This window comes from Neolamprologus brichardi, chromosome 3 (assembly GCF_056152115.1).
Source record: "Neolamprologus brichardi isolate AB-2024 chromosome 3, ASM5615211v1, whole genome shotgun sequence".
In the NCBI taxonomy this organism is placed as follows: domain Eukaryota; kingdom Metazoa; phylum Chordata; class Actinopteri; order Cichliformes; family Cichlidae; genus Neolamprologus; species Neolamprologus brichardi.
The window spans coordinates 1,261,218-1,279,741 of record NC_142106.1 but is presented as its reverse complement, the minus strand read 5'-3'; the positions used below and the strand labels follow the sequence as shown (position 1 = coordinate 1,279,741).

General features: G+C 43.1%; 2 protein-coding genes and 1 pseudogene across 2 annotated transcripts; 2 read left to right on the top strand and 1 right to left on the bottom strand.

Moving 5' to 3' along the window:
* Window positions 1–2,387: 2,387 nt before the first annotated feature.
* Window positions 2,388–4,031, top strand: LOC148103092 (tripartite motif-containing protein 16-like). The gene is made up of 2 exons (XM_087831039.1): window positions 2,388–3,445; window positions 3,938–4,031. The coding sequence occupies exons 1-2, from the start codon at window positions 2,388–2,390 to the stop codon at window positions 4,029–4,031; spliced, it is 1,152 nt and encodes a 383-aa protein (XP_087687165.1).
* Window positions 4,032–4,194: 163 nt separating this feature from the next.
* On the bottom strand, window positions 4,195–5,180 carry LOC118456002 (uncharacterized; annotated as a pseudogene).
* A 6,158-nt stretch (window positions 5,181–11,338) lies between these two features.
* Window positions 11,339–17,064, top strand: LOC102791401 (uncharacterized). Its single transcript, XM_087838521.1, has 2 exons — window positions 11,339–12,450; window positions 15,807–17,064. The coding sequence occupies exons 1-2, from the start codon at window positions 11,339–11,341 to the stop codon at window positions 17,062–17,064; spliced, it is 2,370 nt and encodes a 789-aa protein (XP_087694647.1).
* Window positions 17,065–18,524: the final 1,460 nt, after the last annotated feature.

Sequence of the window (18,524 nt, the reverse complement as noted above, 5' to 3'; positions counted from 1 at the left end):
CAGCGTATTTTCAAGTTAAATCAAAGTAAGCTGTATTGTGATCTCTGCTATATACAGTGCGGCATACAGAGAGACGAGAGAAAGAGGCTCAAGTTACACGATTACAAAAGAAGTTAGTAGATATAAAAGAAATAAGAAAATAAATATGTTTAAGTCTCAGGTGTTCAAGAGAAGTTACAATTTAGAATTTACAGTTTGAGTCGTTTAAAGTGAACAGTTTAGCAGATTGTAAACCGAAGTAAGTTTTCTTGGTAGGAATAAAAAAAAGTCCATTAAGTGGCATTCAATTTGTATTTCAAAGGTATTTTAATGTGAAAAGACAAAAGTATAAATGAAAAGCATACAAGCATTAATGTATACAGATAAACCCAACAATCATATGACCCCCTATGAGCAGCACTTTGGTGACAGTGGGAAGGAAAAACTCCCTTTTAACAGGAAGAAACCTCCGGCAGAACCAGGCTCAGGGAGGGGCAGGGCCATCTGCTGCGATTGGTTGGGGTGAGATGTAAACAAATCAAAAACTGTCCACAGAGCTACAGGGGGCACACTGGGATCGCAACAGCAGCCATAGAGGGAAACAGATTAGGATGTTCTTTCCAGTACTGAAGTGGGTCGCTTTTCTTATGTGTGCGTTTTTCTCTGAGAGGTAGGTCTCCACTTTAGTTTCTGCTGATGAGGCATTCACGGATACTTCTGGATACGGGTCAGTTCAACAACCCGACCACGTTCAAAAGGGGCTTCTTAATCACATAGCATATAAACTGAACAGTTACAGTTAGTTAGTCCTCTGCCAGGCAGCCTCAGCCTGAGATTCATCCTGTCACATGTTTTTGGGGTTCTCTGCAGGAATGCATGGTTCCATCTCCCAGACTCCTGCAGTCCCAAATCATCACACCCTGCTTCTCTGTCAGGACTCTGCATGTGACACTCTCGGACAGGTTCAACTCAAATATACTGGAACTTTTCTAAGACAAACAAATTTAAACTCCAGTTTGCTCCAATTATTCATCAGACTTCTTTAGGAACGTTTCAGTCTGCATTTTTGTCCTAAAGCGCAAACAAGGTTTTTATTTCTTGGACACTGTCCTTCACTCTGAGGGGCGTTCATTTTCACTGACAGCCCCTGGACGGTGTGGATTCATGTTAGAATATCACCATGACGCTGATTTCTGATGCAGATGCTTTTATTTGCTCAGATTTTCCATCATCTCACAGTCTGACGTCTTAATTTTTCTCTTAAATAATCAGGCCCCATCTTATCTTAATGACCTTGTAGTACCATATCACCCTATTAGAACACTTCGCTCTCGCTCTGCAGGCCTACTTGTTGTTCCTAGAGTATTTAAAAGTAGAATGGGAGGCAGAGCCTTCAGTTTTCAGGCCCCTCTTCTGTGGAACCAGCTTCCAGTTTGGATTCAGGAGACAGACACTATCTCTACTTTCAAGATTAGGCTTCAAACTTTCCTTTTTGCTAAAGCATATAGTTAGGGCTGGACCAGGTGACCCTGAATCCTCCCTTAGTTATGCTGCAATAGATGTAGGCTGCCGGGGATTCCCATGATGCATTGAGTTTTTCCTTTCCAGTCACCTTTCTCACTCACTATGTGTTAACAGACCTCTCTGCACTGAATCATATCTGTTATTAATCTCTGTCTCTCTTCCACAGCATGTCTTTATCCTGTCTTCCTTCTCTATCCCCAACCAATCACAGCAGATGGCCCCGCCCCTCCCTGAGCCTGGTTCTGCTGGAGGTTTCTTCCTGTTAAAAGGGAGTTTTTCCTTCCCACTGTCGCCAAAGTGCTGCTCATAGGGGGTCATATGATTGTTGGGTTTTTCTCTGTATCTATGAAGCGCCTCGAGGCGACTTTTGTTGTGATTTGGCGCTATATAAATAAAATGGAATTGAATTGAATCTTAATAATTTTTCATGTGACTAATTAATGCAGACACAGCCCTAAAGGCTAACGCAGGAGTTGCCAGTTTAGTTTCATTTTGTGGCTTTCAGTTTCTACTTTTCTCTTCAACATAGGCCGTGTTAAGCATTTGTTCTTAAATGTTCATGAAAAAAAAATATTCAAGCTGTAGTTGTCGTGCTGATCAGCTTCCCAGTGAACCTGTTTAACCTGTGAGGGGCTTCATGGTCTGTTTTCTAAAGAGTTCATTGGTTCTACTCAAATGAGGAAGTGCTTGGAGACGATGTGGTCAGTGTTTCAGTAGAAACTAAAAAGAAGAAGAGTTTCTGACCGCTCAGTCTTGGTGAAGACTTCATACAGAAGGTACAGTCGCATTTTTTCAGTATCACTGTTGCTTTTTTGTATATTGAATGATAAATGAGGATTATATTGACTTTACACTGTGCTAATATTAGCTTGTATGTTGCATTCATGGCTGCGGCGTCGGCTCTGGTGTCTGAGGACAGTCTTCTTTGTCCCGTCTGTCTGAGTGTGTTCACTAAACCTGTGTCGATTCCCTGTGGACACAACTTCTGTTTGGACTGTATCACAAAGTACTGGAGCTATCAGTCTGTACTCCAATGTCCACTGTGCAAAGAGACGTTTTACACCAGGCCATTGCTTCGGGTTAACCCTGTCATTGCTGAAATGGCTGAAAAGTTTTTCAGTTCATCTGAACGAGCAGGACATGAAGACGTGCTCTGCAGCATGTGTGCAGGGTCAAAGGTCAGAGCCCTGAAGTCCTGTTTAATGTGTTTACTGTCCTACTGTCAAACACATCTGGAGCCTCATCAGAGGATTTTGACTTTGAAGAAACACAAGCTGATCGATCCAGTTCAGGACCTGGAGAGCAGAGTGTGTCAGCATCACGGTGACCCTTTGGAGCTGATCTGCAGACTGGATCAAGTGTTTCTGTGTCAGTCCTGTAAATGCAGTGACCATAAAACCCATGGAACAGTGAGTCTGGAGAACGAGGCTGAAATGAGGAAAACCCAGCTGAGATCAGAAAATAACAGCATGGATCAGATGATCCAGGAGCATGAGCAGAAACTCCAGGAGCTTCAACGGTCAGTGAAGACCAGCAGAAGAAAAGCTGAGGAGGCGTTATCGTGCAGCAGGAAGGTGATGACCGCTTTGGTGCAGCACATAAAGACAGAGTTCACCAGACTGTCTGAGGCGATCGAGACGAAGCAGGAAATAAATGAGACTGACGCAGAAAGCTTTATTGATGAGCTGCAGGGAGAGATTACACACATGAAGAAGAAGAAGCTGCAGCTTCATGAAGCTTCGCTCATCACAGACCCCTTCAGCTTCCTGGAGAACGTCCTCCCTCTTACCTACAACAAACCCCAGCTGCAGGACTGGTCTGCTGTGACTGTAACCAGTGACCAGTTTATGATTCAGGAGACCCTGGCCAAGCTGGAGACAAAAGTCAGAGAAGAAGTCAGCACGCTGTGTGATAAAAACTTCAGAGATGGGAAAGAACAAAGGTATGATCTGAATGTTTTGATGGCTTGGTCCAGATATGGGTTCTCCTTGAAACACGGCGAGGTCACTCAATCAAAATCAGTCAGTGTCTCCAACTCGACACCCCTTTTGTACATGCACTTCTGTTTGTTCAGTAAAAATAAAGAATAGTTTAGTCTCGGCGGATTTCTAGGCGCAGCCAAGTGGCAGAGGGCTTTCGGTCCGCCGTGGTGAAGAGCTGAGCTTAAAAGAGGTGTTTCGGGCATCTGATAAGGATGTCTCCTGGGCGCCTCCTGGGTGAGGTGTCCCACCTGGAGGAGGCCCCAGGGCAGACCCAGGACACGCTGGAGAGATTATGTCTCTCGGCTGGCCTGGGAATGCCTTGGTGTTCCCCCGGACAAGCTAGAGGAGGTGGCTGGAGAGAGGGAGGTCTGGGCTTCTCTGCTTAGGCTGCTTCATACAACTTTCCTCTTTCACCCATTTATACAAGCACCTTGTTGTTTTTGTTCCCTAAGTGCTCACTCTGATTGTAACATCTGCGAGCAACCTGGGGTTCAGCATCTTGCCCGAGGATACTATTGGAAGTCCAAATACTTCTCAGAATTATAACACATCAATTACGATGATGATGATAGTAATGATGATAATCATCATGGTGAGGAGGAGGAATAGAGTCAAATCCAAGTGCAACAAGGACAGTTTCTCCTTGGTGCTGCTGCTGAAATTTCCAAGGGTGAACTTCTGCAATCCTTTGAACTTCTCTCTCTTACAGTCACTGTTCTGTGAGTGCTGTCAGTGTGACATACCTCAGAGGTGCTCGGATTCCTCTATCCTCTCTCCATCTCATCGTCTCCAGTTTTTGGACTTTCCTTCCTCCTTCATCTTCCCAATCAGGAAGTCCAAGTGGACAACAGTGGATTCTGAATCAGCTTTCAGAGCGATCTGCTCCAGTCTGCCTACATGCTGGTAGGACTCATCCAGAAACTGTGACTTCTCTGCTGTCAGCAGTTTCATTTCCTTTCCAAGTAAATGAACATCCTTCTCTTTTGTTGGTGGTTCGTTCTCCTGACCGCTCCTTATCCTGGTCACATGTCTCCACTTTCCTTTCACATGCACTGATGCAGGACACTTGTTGGTACATGATGTGCAGAGACCATCTCTAAAGACCTGACACTGATTTAAGAGCACCGTGCATCCAGGATAGTAACAGTTCTCCTCACAGACTGTGGAGCTGATAGCTGCTTTCAAACCCGGCCCACACGTCTCTGATAGGTTCTTTATGTTTAAAAACTTCAGCAACAAATGGAGTGACCTCTTCATTCTCCATGTTGTCATGTTTCTCCAGAGTTTCCTGACTCTGTTTCATCTCTCTCTGTTTCACTTCAGTGAATTTGATTCTTTCTTGCAGGTTTTGGATGCAGGCTGTCAGTCTGATACTTTCCTTTAACACTTTAAATGCTGCCTCTGGCTTTAGAGGTGTAGTTTCCTTCAGGAAGGCTGTGAACTCTCTGAGCTTTCAAAATTTAGTTTCAGGTATTTTTCTTGCTCGTCTTCAAGCTGGCAGTTATTAAACAGGAAGTGAACAGACTGATTCTTCTCATCTTTGGCACATTTAATTTTTGCATCTTCAAGAGCTTGAAGAGCATATTTAGGTCTTCTTCCATCTGAGTGTGTGATGAGAGCTACAATGTTTTTCTCCACATTCAAAGATAAAGTGATATTCAAACATGGATTTACCCAAAGTTTGATTCTGTTCATCTGGACGTAGTATTTTCAGTGGGAGAAACGTTTCATCATCATCCAGGTGACTTCTTCAGTCTCAGCTGACTGCAGGTTTCCCCAAACTTATAAACAGGACATTTGCATAATGACTGAAACCAGCCCACTGAAGGAACAATGGGCTGGGAGGTCAGCTTATGAGACTTTTAAGGACATTATGGAGGACGTATTTACAAATAAAAAGTAAAGTAAAAAAGTTATTACACATATTACACAGAAGATTTTTCTTAAAAGTAATGCAGTACGTTACTTAAAAGGAGACTTTTGTGTCAAGGCTGAAGTGGATCAGTGTCACACTGGAAAAACACCAGGCGAGGCTTTTCTGCAACCAGGTGAGCCAGATGAACAGGTTAAATAGATGTGTGGTGGGCGTGGCTTTTTTAAAAGGAAAAACTAAAATAAATATGTTTTCATTGGGGTTATTCCTTGTGACTAATACTAATTAGTATAATAAACGTATGTCTTTACTTTAGAAGTACAGATCCTAGCGTTAAAAATACTCCAGTAAAAGTTGAAGTACTGATTCAACTTCTTTACTCGAGTAAAAGTAAAAAAGTAGAGGCTCTGAAATACTCATAGAAGGAAAGTAAAAGTAGCTCTTTGGAGGACATTTGTGCAAAGCTAACCGAACCTTTTTGTTGGGTCTGTGTTTCCACAAGCCCCGCTAATTCTAGAGATTTATTCATCATGAAGAAAACAAGACAGTCGATCGATCGATCACTTGCGCAAGGGAGGCCTGTGTCCACCACGAAAATGACCCCGACTCTGACCTCCTCATGCTGCCTTTTTATTGAGAGACACAAAACACGTCATAGCAAAGCAACGCCCACTTGGTTCTAAAAAAAGGCATTGTATGTATATGTGTGAACTTCTGTAAGAATGTGTGTGTGTGTGTGTGTGTGTGTGTGTGTGTGTGTGTGTGTGTGTGTGTGTGTGTGTGTGTGTGTGTTTGACCTCCTGCTGAGCAAAGGGTCGTAAACGCAGGAAGCTTACATCAAAAAGCACAAGGATGTGTCTGTAATAAAAGACTACAGCCCCCCATCTAGAACCTCGAGAATCTGGGGGATGGACAGTGGAATCCCTTTCATCAGAGTTGGCAAGCATAGAAATGACAACATTTAACAATTCACTCTAACACTTGTGCTTTATTAACATAATGATAAGATTATATAAGTAGATGGAAATACAAAGATTTATTTCAGTCTAAAATTGACTTTATTATATATTATTTTTATTATATATATATTTACTAAATTATATTTAATTAACATTTTTGCCTCCAAAAAGCTTCCTGTTTGTTCTTTTCACTCACTGATAGAACATTAAATGCACTCATGAGTCACCTGATACACACCTGTGTTCGTGTAGTTTTGAGACTCTTCGCTTTGTCAGTTTTCCTCATAGTTTCACACCTGCATGAAGCAGCCTCACCCTGACAGCTCAACCTTCAAATAACTGTGTCAGCTGATCACTTCCTGTCCTGTGATTGGCTGAGCTTCAGGCCTTCTCTCAGCCAAACTGGAAACAGGGATTGAGACAGTGTGAGGGTTTGTGGAGTGCCACAGTGCTGTAATGAATACTGTAGTGGAAGAAGTTCTTTCACACTCTTCATCCTGGAGCTGCTTTATGTCCATGATCTGCATGGAAACACATCTATGGAGAGGAAATCCAGCTGCTGAGGGTCACATCTGCATCATTGTAGCTTCAGTGGATGTTTCAGTGTCAGGACTGAAGGCAGAGCTTTGTGCGTGTCAGGGTGAGGCCGCAGCAGCCGCCTCCAACCGGAGCACTCGGGCGTGAAACTATGAGGAAAGGAAGTGATCTGTGGCCGGCCGGACTTCATTCCACAGATGTGCTTTAACAAAGTGTGAAGCTGAACTCTGAGCTGTGACAGTGTGAGCACTGTGAGAGTGTCAGTAGATGATCAGCAGAGGAAAGTGAAGCTGCTGTGAGCTGATGTCCTGAAGGGCTTTTAAAGAGTCTCTGAGTTTGACAGGAACATGAAGACGTTTGTGGTGTTTGTGATCCTCCTGCACGGTAAGTACACCTTCCTCTCTCTGCTCTCATCATCAGCTTTTCTTTCATCTCTCTCTCTTTAATATGTTGAAGTGCATGGCAATGTAAAACAGGAAACACACGACACTGAACTAAACCTACAGTAAACACGAGGGCAAAAGAACAAAACCTAAGAACTAAACTCATAACCAGAATTAAGCTGAAACATTGAATAAAGATAATCAGAACAGCACAACTAGAAAAACTGAACATAAATCATGTAGAATAATACAAAACACAAGAAACTTAAAATCCTGGGAGCAGAACCATAGCAGAAGGCCCTACCCGGGGGCTGACAGCTCAAAAGTCAGAACAGTTCAGGTGGCTGACCATGCAGAAGGCAGCAGCAGCGACGAAACAGTTCAGAAGGCCAGCCGCGAAGTCAGTGGCAATGACAGAGCAGATCAGGAGCCCCACCGCGGGTCAAGTGGCACTCGCCACATAGGTGAGAAGGCCATCCATGACGGAAAAGATCCTTAGCTGATGGCTGGGAAAGTCCCCGGCGATGGTGTGCCGGATTTGGACGAGCAGGCCATGCTGGACGTGGACGTGGGCAAGCAGGCTGTGCTAGATTTGGACGAGACGGTGGTGTGAGAGCCGCGGGACCAGATGAGGCAGGACAAGACGGTGGTGGACCAGGCGAAGGTGGAGCAGCCTCGGGCAGCTGAAAGGCACGAAACAAACACACAGCATAGCAACAACACGACGCGATCCAGGGAAATAAATATGAAAAAACAGAAAAATATGATTGTAAGTTGCATATATAGAACACCAGGGTCAAAGATTGAGACTTTTAAGGACATTATGGAGGACTTGTATACAAATCTGAATCAGAAAAGAATGTTTATTTGTGGAGACTTTAATATTGATTTATTGAACCCAAATCATAATAAGAGTATTGAAGAATTTATTGATTCAATGTATTGTATGGGATTATTTCCCCTGATAACAAGACCGACGAGAATAACCCCTCATGGTGCAACTCTATTAGATAATATTTTTACAAATGTAATGGAAGAAAATACAAAAGGGGGGATAAATGATATAAGTGACCACTTACCAGTTTTTGTAACTTATGACTGTTGTTATAAAGTTCATAGAAATGAATGTAAGACGATATATAAGACAATTAGAACAGAAAAGACAATGCAGTGTCTCAAAATGAGTTAATAAAACAAGATTGGACTATTGTATATAAACACAAGGATGTCAATAAAGCCTATGAGGCATTCTTAAGCATTTTCATGGCCTTATTAGAAGAAAACAGCCTACTCATTGAAGTCAACAGGAAAGATAAGTATGCAGGAAGACCATGGATGACGAAGGGACTGCAAAATGCCTGTAAAAAAAAAGAACACCTTATATAGAGAATTCATTAAAAAGAGAACTATAGAATCTGAAAAGAAATATAAAAAGTATAAAAATAAATTAACTAACATAATGGGAACTTGTAAAAAAGAATACTAAAGATAGCATGAAAGGGATATGGAAGGTATTAAATAGTATAATAAAAAATGGACCAAGGACTAATGACTACCCTGGGTATTTTATGGAAGGGACAAATAATATTAGTAAAACTAGAAAGCGAAAATTTCAGAAGAAATTTTAAGTGTGCCTATGCCGCTGCTAATCAGTGTAGTTTGCCTTTAATGTGGTGCAATTAGTGCAGGTTGCCATTTATAACACTAGAGGGAGCAAAATGCAACATGAGTGTAGTTTGCTATTCATACCAGGGAGGGAAATGGAATACAGCGTATTTTCAAGTTAAATCAAAGTAAGCTGTATTGTGATCTCTGCTATATACAGTGCGGCATACAGAGAGATGAGAGAAAGAGGCTCAAGTTACACGATTACAAAAGAAGTTAATAGATATACAAGAAACAAGAAAATAAATATGTTTAAGTCTCAGGTGTTCAAGAGAAGTTACAATTTAGAATTTACAGTTTTGAGTCATTTAAAGTGAACAGTTTAGCAGATTGTAAACCGAAGTAAGTTTTCTTGGTAGGAATAAAAAAAGTCCATTAAGTGGCATTCAATTTGTATTTCAAAGGTATTTTAATGTGAAAAGACAAAAGTATAAATGAAAAGCATACAAGCATTAATGTATACAGATAAACCCAACAATCATATGACCCCCTATGAGCAGCATTTTGGCGACAGTGGGAAGGAAAAACTCCCTTTTAACAGGAAGAAACCTCCAGCAGAACCAGGCTCAGGGAGGGGCGGGGCCATCTGCCGCGACCGGTCGGGGTGAGATGTAAACAAATCAAAAACTGTCCACAGAGCTACAGGGGGCACACTGGGATCGCAACAGCAGCCATAGAGGGAAACAGATTAGGATGTTCTTTCCAGTACTGAAGTGGGTCGCTTTTCTTATGTGTGCGTTTTTCTCTGAGAGGTAGGTCTCCACTTTAGTTTCTGCTGATGAGGCATTCACGGATACTTCTGGATACGGGTCAGTTCAACAACCCGACCACGTTCAAAAGGGGCTTCTTAATCACATAGCATATAAACTGAACAGTTACAGTTAGTTAGTCCTCTGCCAGGCAGCCTCAGGCTGAGATTCATCCTGTCACATGTTTTTGGGGTTCTCTGCAGGAATGCATGGTTCCATCTCCCAGACTCCTGCAGTCCCAAATCATCACACCCTGCTTCTCTGTCAGGACTCTGCATGTGACACTGTCGGACAGGTTCAACTCAAATATACTGGAACTTTTCTAAGACAAACAAATTTAAACTCCAGTTTGCTCCAATTATTCATCAGACTTCTTTAGGAACGTTTCAGTCTGCATTTTTGTCCTAAAGAGCAAACAAGGTTTTTATTTCTTGGACACTGCCCTTCACTCTGAGGGACGTTCATTTTCACTGACAGCCTCTGGACGGTGTGGATTCATGTTAGAATATCACCATGACGCTGATTTCTGATGCAGATGCTTTTACTTGCTCAGATTTTCCATCATCTCACAGTCTGACGTCTTAATCTTTCTCTTAAATAATCAGGCCCCATCTTATCTTAATGACCTTGTAGTACCATATCACCCTATTAGAGCACTTCGCTCCCGCTCTGCAGGCCTACTTGTTGTTCCTAGAGTATTTAAAAGTAGAATGGGAGGCAGTGCCTTCAGTTTTCAGGCCCCTCTTCTGTGGAACCAGCTTCCAGTTTGGATTCAGGAGACAGACACTATCTCTACTTTCAAGATTAGGCTTCAAACTTTCCTTTTTGCTAAAGCATATAGTTAGGGCTGGACCAGGTGACCCTGAATCCTCCCTTAGTTATGCTGCAATAGACGTAGGCTGCCGGGGGATTCCCATGATACATTGAGTTTTTCCTTTCCAGTCACCTTTCTCACTCACTATGTGTTAACAGACCTCTCTGCATTGAATCATATCTGTTATTAATCTCTGTCTCTCTTCCACAGCATGTCTTTATCCTGTCTTCCTTCTCTATCCCCAACCAATCACAGCAGATGGCCCCGCCCCTCCCTGAGCCTGGTTCTGCTGGAGGTTTCTTCCTGTTAAAAGGGAGTTTTTCCTTCCCACTGTCGCCAAAGTGCTGCTCATAGGGGGTCATATGATTGTTGGGTTTTTCTCTGTATCTATGAAGCGCCTCGAGGCGACTTTTGTTGTGATTTGGCGCTATATAAATAAAATTGAATTGAATTGAATCTTAATAATTTTTCATGTGACTAATTAATGCAGACACAGCCCTAAAGGCTAACGCAGGAGTTGCCAGTTTAGTTTCATTTCATGGCTTTCAGTTTCTACTTTTCTCTTCAACATAGGCCGTGTTAAGCATGTGTTCTTAAATGTTCATGAAAAAAAATATTCAAGCTGTAGTTGTCGTGCTGGTCAGCTTCCCAGTGAACCTGTTTAACCTGTGAGGGGCTTCATGGTCTGTTTTCTAAAGAGTTCATTGGTTCTACTCAAATGAGGAAGTGCTTGGAGACGATGTGGTCAGTGTTTCAGTAGAAACTAAAAAGAAGAAGAGTTTCTGACCGCTCAGTCTTGGTGAAGTCTTCATACAGAAGGTACAGTCACATTTTTTCAGTATCGCTGTTGCTTTTTTGTATATTGAATGATAAATGAGGATTATACTGACTTTACACTGTGCTAATATTAGCTTGTATGTTGCAGTCATGGCTGCGGCGTCGGCTCTGGTGTCTGAGGACAGTCTTCTTTGTCCCGTCTGTCTGAGTGTGTTCACTAAACCTGTGTCGATTCCCTGTGGACACAACTTCTGTTTGGACTGTATCACAGACTACTGGAGCACCCTGTCTGTACTCCAATGTCCACTGTGCAAAGAGACGTTTTACACCAGGCCATTGCTTCGGGTTAACCCTGTCATTGCTGAAATGGCAGAAATGTTTTTGAGTTCATCTGAACGAGCAGGACATGAAGACGTGCTCTGCAGCATGTGTGCAGGGTCAAAGGTCAGAGCCCTGAAGTCCTGTTTAATGTGTTTACTGTCCTACTGTCAAACACATCTGGAGCCTCATCAGAGGATTTTGACTTTGAAGAAACACAAGCTGATCGATCCAGTTCAGGACTTGGAGAGCAGAATATGTCAGGATCACGGTGAACCTTTGGAGCTGATCTGCAGACTGGATCAAGTGTTTCTGTGTCGGTCCTGTAAATGCAGTGACCATAAAACACATGAAACAGTGAGTCTGGTGGACGAGGCTGAAATGAGGAAATCCCAGCTGAGATTAGAAAATAACAGCATGGATCAGATGATCCAGGAGCATGAGCAGAAAATCCAGGAGCTCCAACAGTCAGTGAAGACCAGCAGAAGTAAAGCTGAGGAGGCGTTATCGTACAGCAGGAAGGTGATGACCGCTTTGGTGCAGCACATAAAGACAGAGTTCACCAGACTGTCTGAGGCGATCGAGACGAAGCAGGAAATAAATGAGACTGACGCAGAAAGCTTTATTGATGAGCTGCAGGGAGAGATTACACACATGAAGAAGAAGAAGCTGCAGCTTCATGAAGCTTCGCTCATCAGAGACCCCTTCAGCTTCCTGGAGAACGTCCTCCCTCTTACCTACAACAAACCCCAGCTGCAGGACTGGTCTGCTGTGACTGTAACCAGTGACCAGTTTATGATTCAGGAGACCCTGGCCGAGCTGGAGACAAAAGTCAGAGAAGAAGTCAGCACGCTGTGTGATATAAACTTCAGAGATGGGAAAGAACAAAGGTATGATCTGAATGTTTCGATGGCTTGGTCCAGATATGGGTTCTCCTTGAAACACGGTGAGGTCACTCAATCAAAATCAGTCAGTGTCTCCAACTCGACACCCCTTTTTGTACATGAACTTTTGTTTGTTCAGTAAAAATAAAGAATAGTTTAGTCTGGGCGGATTTCTAGGCGCAGCCAAGTGGCAGAGGGCTTTCGGTCCGCCGTGGTGAAGAGCTGAGCGTAAAAGTGAAGCTCTCAATTTACCGGTCGATCTACGTCCCTACCCTCAGCTATGGTCACGAGCTGTGGGTAGTGACTGAAAGAACGAGATCAAGGATACGAGTGGCGGAAATGAGCTTCCTCTGAAGGGTGGCTGGCCTCTCCCTTAGAGATAGGGTGAGACGTTCAGCGATCTGGGAGGGGCTCAGAGTAGAGCTGCTGCTGCTTCACATTGAAAGGAGCCAGTTGAGGTGTTTCAGGCATCTGATAAGGATGTCTCCTGGGGGCCTCCTGGGTGAGGTGTCCCACCGGGAGGAGGTCCCGGGGCAAACCCAGCACACGCTGGAGAGATTATGTCTCTCGGCTGGCCTGGGAACGCCTTGGTGTTCCCCCGGATAAGCTGGAGGAGGTGGCTGGGGAGAGGGAAGTCTGGGCTTCTCTGCTTAGGCTGCTTCATACAACTTTCCTCTTTCACCCATTTATACAATCACCTTGTTGTTTTTGTTCCCTAAGTGCTCACTCTGATTGTAACATCGGAGAGCAACCTGGGGTTCAGCATCTTGCCCGAGGATACTTTTGGACGTCCAAATACTTCTCAGAATTATAACACATCAATTACGATGATGATCATCATGGTGAGGAGGAGGAATAGAGTCAAATCCAAGTGCAACAAGGACAGTTTCTCCTTGGTGCTGCTGCTGAAATTTCCAAGGGTGAACTTCTGCAATCCTTTGAACCTCTCTCTCTTACAGTCACTGCTCTGTGAGTGCTGTCAGTTTGACATACCTCAGAGGTGCTCTGATTCCTCCATCCTCTCTCCATTTCATCATCTCCAGTTTTTGAACCTTCTCTGTGTCTCCTTTCTCCTCCATCTTCCCAATCAGGAAGTCCAAGTGGACAATAGTGGATGCTGAATCAGCTTTCAGAGCGATCTGCTCAGTCTGACTACATGCTGGTAGGACTCATCCAGAAACTGTGACTTCTCTGCTGTCAGCAGTTTCATTTCCTTTCCAAGTAAATGAACATCCTTCTCTTTTGTTGGTGGTTCGTTGGTGGCAGTTATTAAACAGGAAGTGAACAGACTGATTCTTCTCATCTTTGGCACATTTAATTTTTGAATCACAATCCAATCCAATCACATTTGAATGAAGAGCTTGAAGAGCATATTTAGGTCTTCTTCCATCTGAGTGTGTGATGAGAGCTACAATGTTTTTCTCCACATTCAAAGATAAAGTGATATTCAAACATGGATTTACCCAAAGTTTGATTCTGTTCATCTGGACGTAGTATTTTCAGTGGGAGAAACGTTCCGTCACTCATCCAGGTGACACTCTATACAGCAACGAATCAGAAACACAGGTTCTTTGTTGGATGGTGGAGGTTAGGAGAGAAGGGGCCAGGTGGCTGTCATCCGGTAGTTAAGTACTGGAGGTGATCAACCAATATCCAATCCAAGGACAGGAAGAGACTCCACCCAGCTACTCAGCAGGCACGCCCAGGTGTCCACCTCCTAAGGGAGAAAGGGAAAAGACCCACAGCCATCCTCTGGTGGGAGGAGTCACACATAAAACAAACTAGGCTATCAATAAGGCCAAGGCTTCCTTTTCAATTGTGCTGTAATGTAATTGGTGTTTTAGGAATTTTTTGGAAAAGAAACAGACTGGATGATCAATGCCATTTTCATCCTCCTGCACCAGCCCCCAATGCACTGGCGTCCACCTCAAGCTTGAACGGACGTGCGAAATCAGGGGCGGCCAGCACAGGAGCACTGCAAAGGAGAGCTTTGGCAGCTTCGAAAGCAAACTGACATGTCTCTGACCACATGAATGGTGATTTTGGACTGGCAAGACTGGTTAATGGGGCTACTACCTCGGAGAAGTTTTTGCAGAACCCACGATAATAACCTGCCATGCCTAGAAAATGCCACAGCTCCCGACGCGTCTGCGGAGCTGGGAAGTTTAATATTGCCTGCACTTTCACAGCAACAGGGAGGACTTGACCCTGTCCTACTTGTTTCCCTAGGTCGGTTACAACAGCCTTTCCAAACTCACACTTAGCCAAGTTCAGTGTCAGAGAGGCATCACGCAAACGGTCAAATATTTCACTGAGAGTTCAGTCCAGGTGGATGAATAGGCCACTATATCATCCAGATACACCTCGCAGTTTATGACTCCATGTAGCACAGTGTTCATCAGTCGTTGGAATGTGGCGGGAGCATTTCTTAACCCGAACGGCATGACGGTGTATAGCAAAAAATGGTCAGGTGTAACAAAGGCACTGATTTCTGATGCACGTTTGGTTAATGGGACTTGCCAGTATCCTTTTAGCAGGTCAAGTTTGGTCACAAAGTTTGCCGAGCCCACACGATCGACCAGGTCATCCATGCGTAGGAGTGGAAAAGAGTCTGGTTTTGTAGCAGCGTTTACCTTTCGGTAATCATTACAGAAACGGGAGGTTTGATCGGGTTTTTGGAATGAGCAATGATGGTGAGCTCCAAGAACTATTACTGGGAAGGGCAAAACATGGTCAAGAAGATACTGGACTTCTTGCTGCATTATGGCACGCTTAGTGGGATTTACTCTGTAGGCATGTTGCGTTATTGGCTTGTGATCACCCACGTCAATATCATGACTTAGCACGTGCGTTTGAGTGGGGATATCACCAATAAGAGTTGGGTAATGGTTAATGAGCTTACGGACATCAGATTTGGCGGGATCAGACAGATGTGCTAAATAGACATCCAAGTCAGCCAGACGTGCACCGGAAACAGAGCTGTGCCTGTCATCCAACCCATCATCGCAGGGACTATATAAGGGTTGAGAGACGGACACTGACACAATAGGTGACACAGCAGGCGACGGACCGGAGGGAGAAGGGTAGCAGCAGCTATGGCTCACCCAGATGATGTCATGCCAATCCAATCAAAGGTTGAGGGAAAATAAAAGTCTAATAAAACGAATCAGAGTGACCACTAATGCTTTGGGAGAGCAGACAGACAAAAATAAGAATCTAATTAGAAAAAAGAAAAAACAAAAAGGTTTGATTTTATGTGACCTTTGACCCTGAGCAGAAAAGGATCAGCTCAGGTTTCAGTGTTAAACAACAGGAACCTGTTCATAATGTTTACTGAAGACGTTCTGTGCTTTTCTGTGCAGGATCAGTTTGATCTCATCACCACATGAAGACATCATCTCAGACAGTTTTCTCATCAGGTCAGGACCTCCTGCTATCTACCAGCTGAGACCAAAGAAACAGAAGATTGGAACTCTGACAAGAATGACTGTTGGAGAAAAACGTCCAAACAAGCCAAACAGAACCATCTTACTGGTGGGAGAAACAGGAGCAGGAAAATATACTCTGATCAACGCTCTGCTCAACTACGCCATGGGAGTGAAGTGGGAGGATGAAGTCTGGTTTATGATCACAGAGGAGGGGGGGATGATTCAAATAGAAGGACATATAGAAAGCCCGACATCAGATGTGATCGTGTACGAGATCTTTGGTTTTGAAGATAAAACTCTGCCCTACTCTCTGACCATCATCAATACTCCTGGATATGGAAACACCAGAGGGACTGAACATCATGACATCATCAGTCACAGATTATTGGACTTGTTTCAATCAGAGGATGGAGTCCATGAAGTTCATGCTGTGGGTCTGGTGATGAAGGCGAGTGATAATCGACTGAATGACCGACTGTTGTGTGCCTTTGATTCGGTGATGTCTCTGTTTGGAAAGAACTTGGAGAAAAACATCATAGCTCTGATCACACACTCAGATGGAAGAAGACCTAAAAACACTCTTCAAGTTCTTGAAGCTGCAAACATTAAATGTGCCAAAGATGAGAAGAATCAGTCTGTTCACTTCCTGTTTAATAACTGCCAGCATGAAGAGCGAATGGAGGAAAACACAATTCTTAGAAATTCATGGGAACTTTCACAAACAAACATGGATCATTTGACAAACTTGTTGGGAAAATCGAATCCTCAAAAACGGATGAAAACAGCCGAAGTGTTAAATGAACGAATAAGACTGAAAGCCTCCATCCAAAACCTGGAATACAGAATCGAACTGGCTGAACTGAAACAGACAGAAATCAGACAGATCCGAGAAGCTCTGAAGCAGACGAATCACAGAAATAAAATAGAAATTGAGAAAATATTGAGTCTTTTGGAAAATCTTGAAAAGGAAATGAAAGTGCTGACAGCAGAAAAGCAAAAGTGGCTAAGTGACTCGTACCAGCATGCTGTCAGACTGGAGGAAATCGCTCTGAAAGCTGATTCAGCATCCACTGTTGTCTACTTGGACTTCCTGATTGAGAAGATGAAGGAGGAAGGAGACACAGAGAAGGTCCAGAAACTGGAGGAGATGAGGAGAGAGGATGGAGGAACCAAAGAAGCAGTACAAGCTTAAACGAACACCATCACCAACATTGGGAGACCATTCCCCTGGCATACGTGAAACATGTAAACATGTAAAGAAGCATCAGGCAGATGGTACTGATACTGCTCTAGGCTACATGTTCAGATGTACACAGATGTTGATTGTTGATGTGGACATGAGGGCCTCCTTCTAAGACGGGAACATCATGTATGCTTTCATATTTTATCCAGTTAAAAATATTCTCGTGTTAAAAAATACTTATTAATATACATGTATTTCACACAGATATTTGTACTTATGCACATGACAAATATTACTACATAAACTGCACAGTCAGTTATTATGCAGAGCAGAGCTGGTCTGAGCTGTAAATGCAGTGAGGACGCCCCCTGCTGTTTAACGATCAGTACAACAGTGTGTGAGAACAGCTCCCTGCCTTTCTGATGTCACAAATACATGTGTTTCTGTCACGTTGTTCTAATGTTGTTCTAAGGTTGTTCTAATGTTGTTCTAATGTTGTTCTAAGGTTGTTCTAAGGTTGTTCTAAGGTTGTTCTAATGTTGTTCTAATGTTGTTCTAAGGTTGTTCTAATTTTGTTCTAAGGTTGTTCTAATGTTGTTCTAATGTTGTTCTAAGGTTGTTCTAAGGTTGTTCTAATGTTGTTCTAAGGTTGTTCTAATGTTGTTCTAAGGTTGTTCTAATGTTGTTCTAAGGTTGTTCTAAGGTTGTTCTAATGTTGTTCTAAGGTTGTTCTAATGTTGTTCTAAGGTTGTTCTAATGTTGTTCTAAGGTTGTTCTAATGTTGTTCTAATGTTGTTCTAAGGTTGTTCTAATGTTGTTCTAAGGTTGTTCTAAGGTTGTTCTAATGTTGTTCTAATGTTGTTCTAAGGTTGTTCTAAGGTTGTTCTAATGTTGTTCTAATGTTGTTCTAAGGTTGTTCTAATGTTGTTCTAATGTTGCTCTAAGGTTGTTCTAATGTTGTTCTAATGTTGTTCTAAGGTTGTTCTAATGTTGTTCTAAGGTTGTTCTAAGGTTGTTCTAATGTTGTTCTAATGTTGTTCTAAGGTTGTTCTAATGTTGTTCTAAGGTTGTTCTAAGGTTGTTCTAATGTTGTTCTAATGTTGTTCTAAGGTTGTTCTAAGGTTGTTCTAATGTTGTTCTAAGGTTGTCAGTGTGAGCTTTATCCTGCTGCTCCTCTCATGCTGACTCAGTAAACTGGTTGTGGGACAGTAACGTGTCACTGACACGATCCAGAGACAGTCCAACATGTTGTTGTCTTTCTAATCAGTGAGTGCAGAGAATGTTGGAGACACTGAACTCAGACACAGTGTGGAAATAATCCAACTTTGACTCTTCAGTGTTTCTGAGTCCAGTCCTGAAATCTGATCTTCCAGCTGATAGATGCCTCGGATTCTTCATGTGTTCATGCTGGATACTTGTGATGGATCAGGCCGAGTGGAAACATTTGGATCCTTTCATGTTGGACTTGA

Coding starts and splice junctions, on each gene's coding strand:
- LOC102791401 (XM_087838521.1), top strand. CDS start 11,339: ATGAGGATTATACTGACTTTACACTGTGCTAATATTAGCTTGTATGTT. Junction 12,451..15,806: donor AGAGATGGGAAAGAACAAAG/GTATGATCTGAA, acceptor TTTTCTGTGCAG/GATCAGTTTGATCTCATCAC.
- LOC148103092 (XM_087831039.1), top strand. CDS start 2,388: ATGGCTGCGGCGTCGGCTCTGGTGTCTGAGGACAGTCTTCTTTGTCCC. Junction 3,446..3,937: donor AGAGATGGGAAAGAACAAAG/GTATGATCTGAA, acceptor TTGTTCCCTAAG/TGCTCACTCTGATTGTAACA.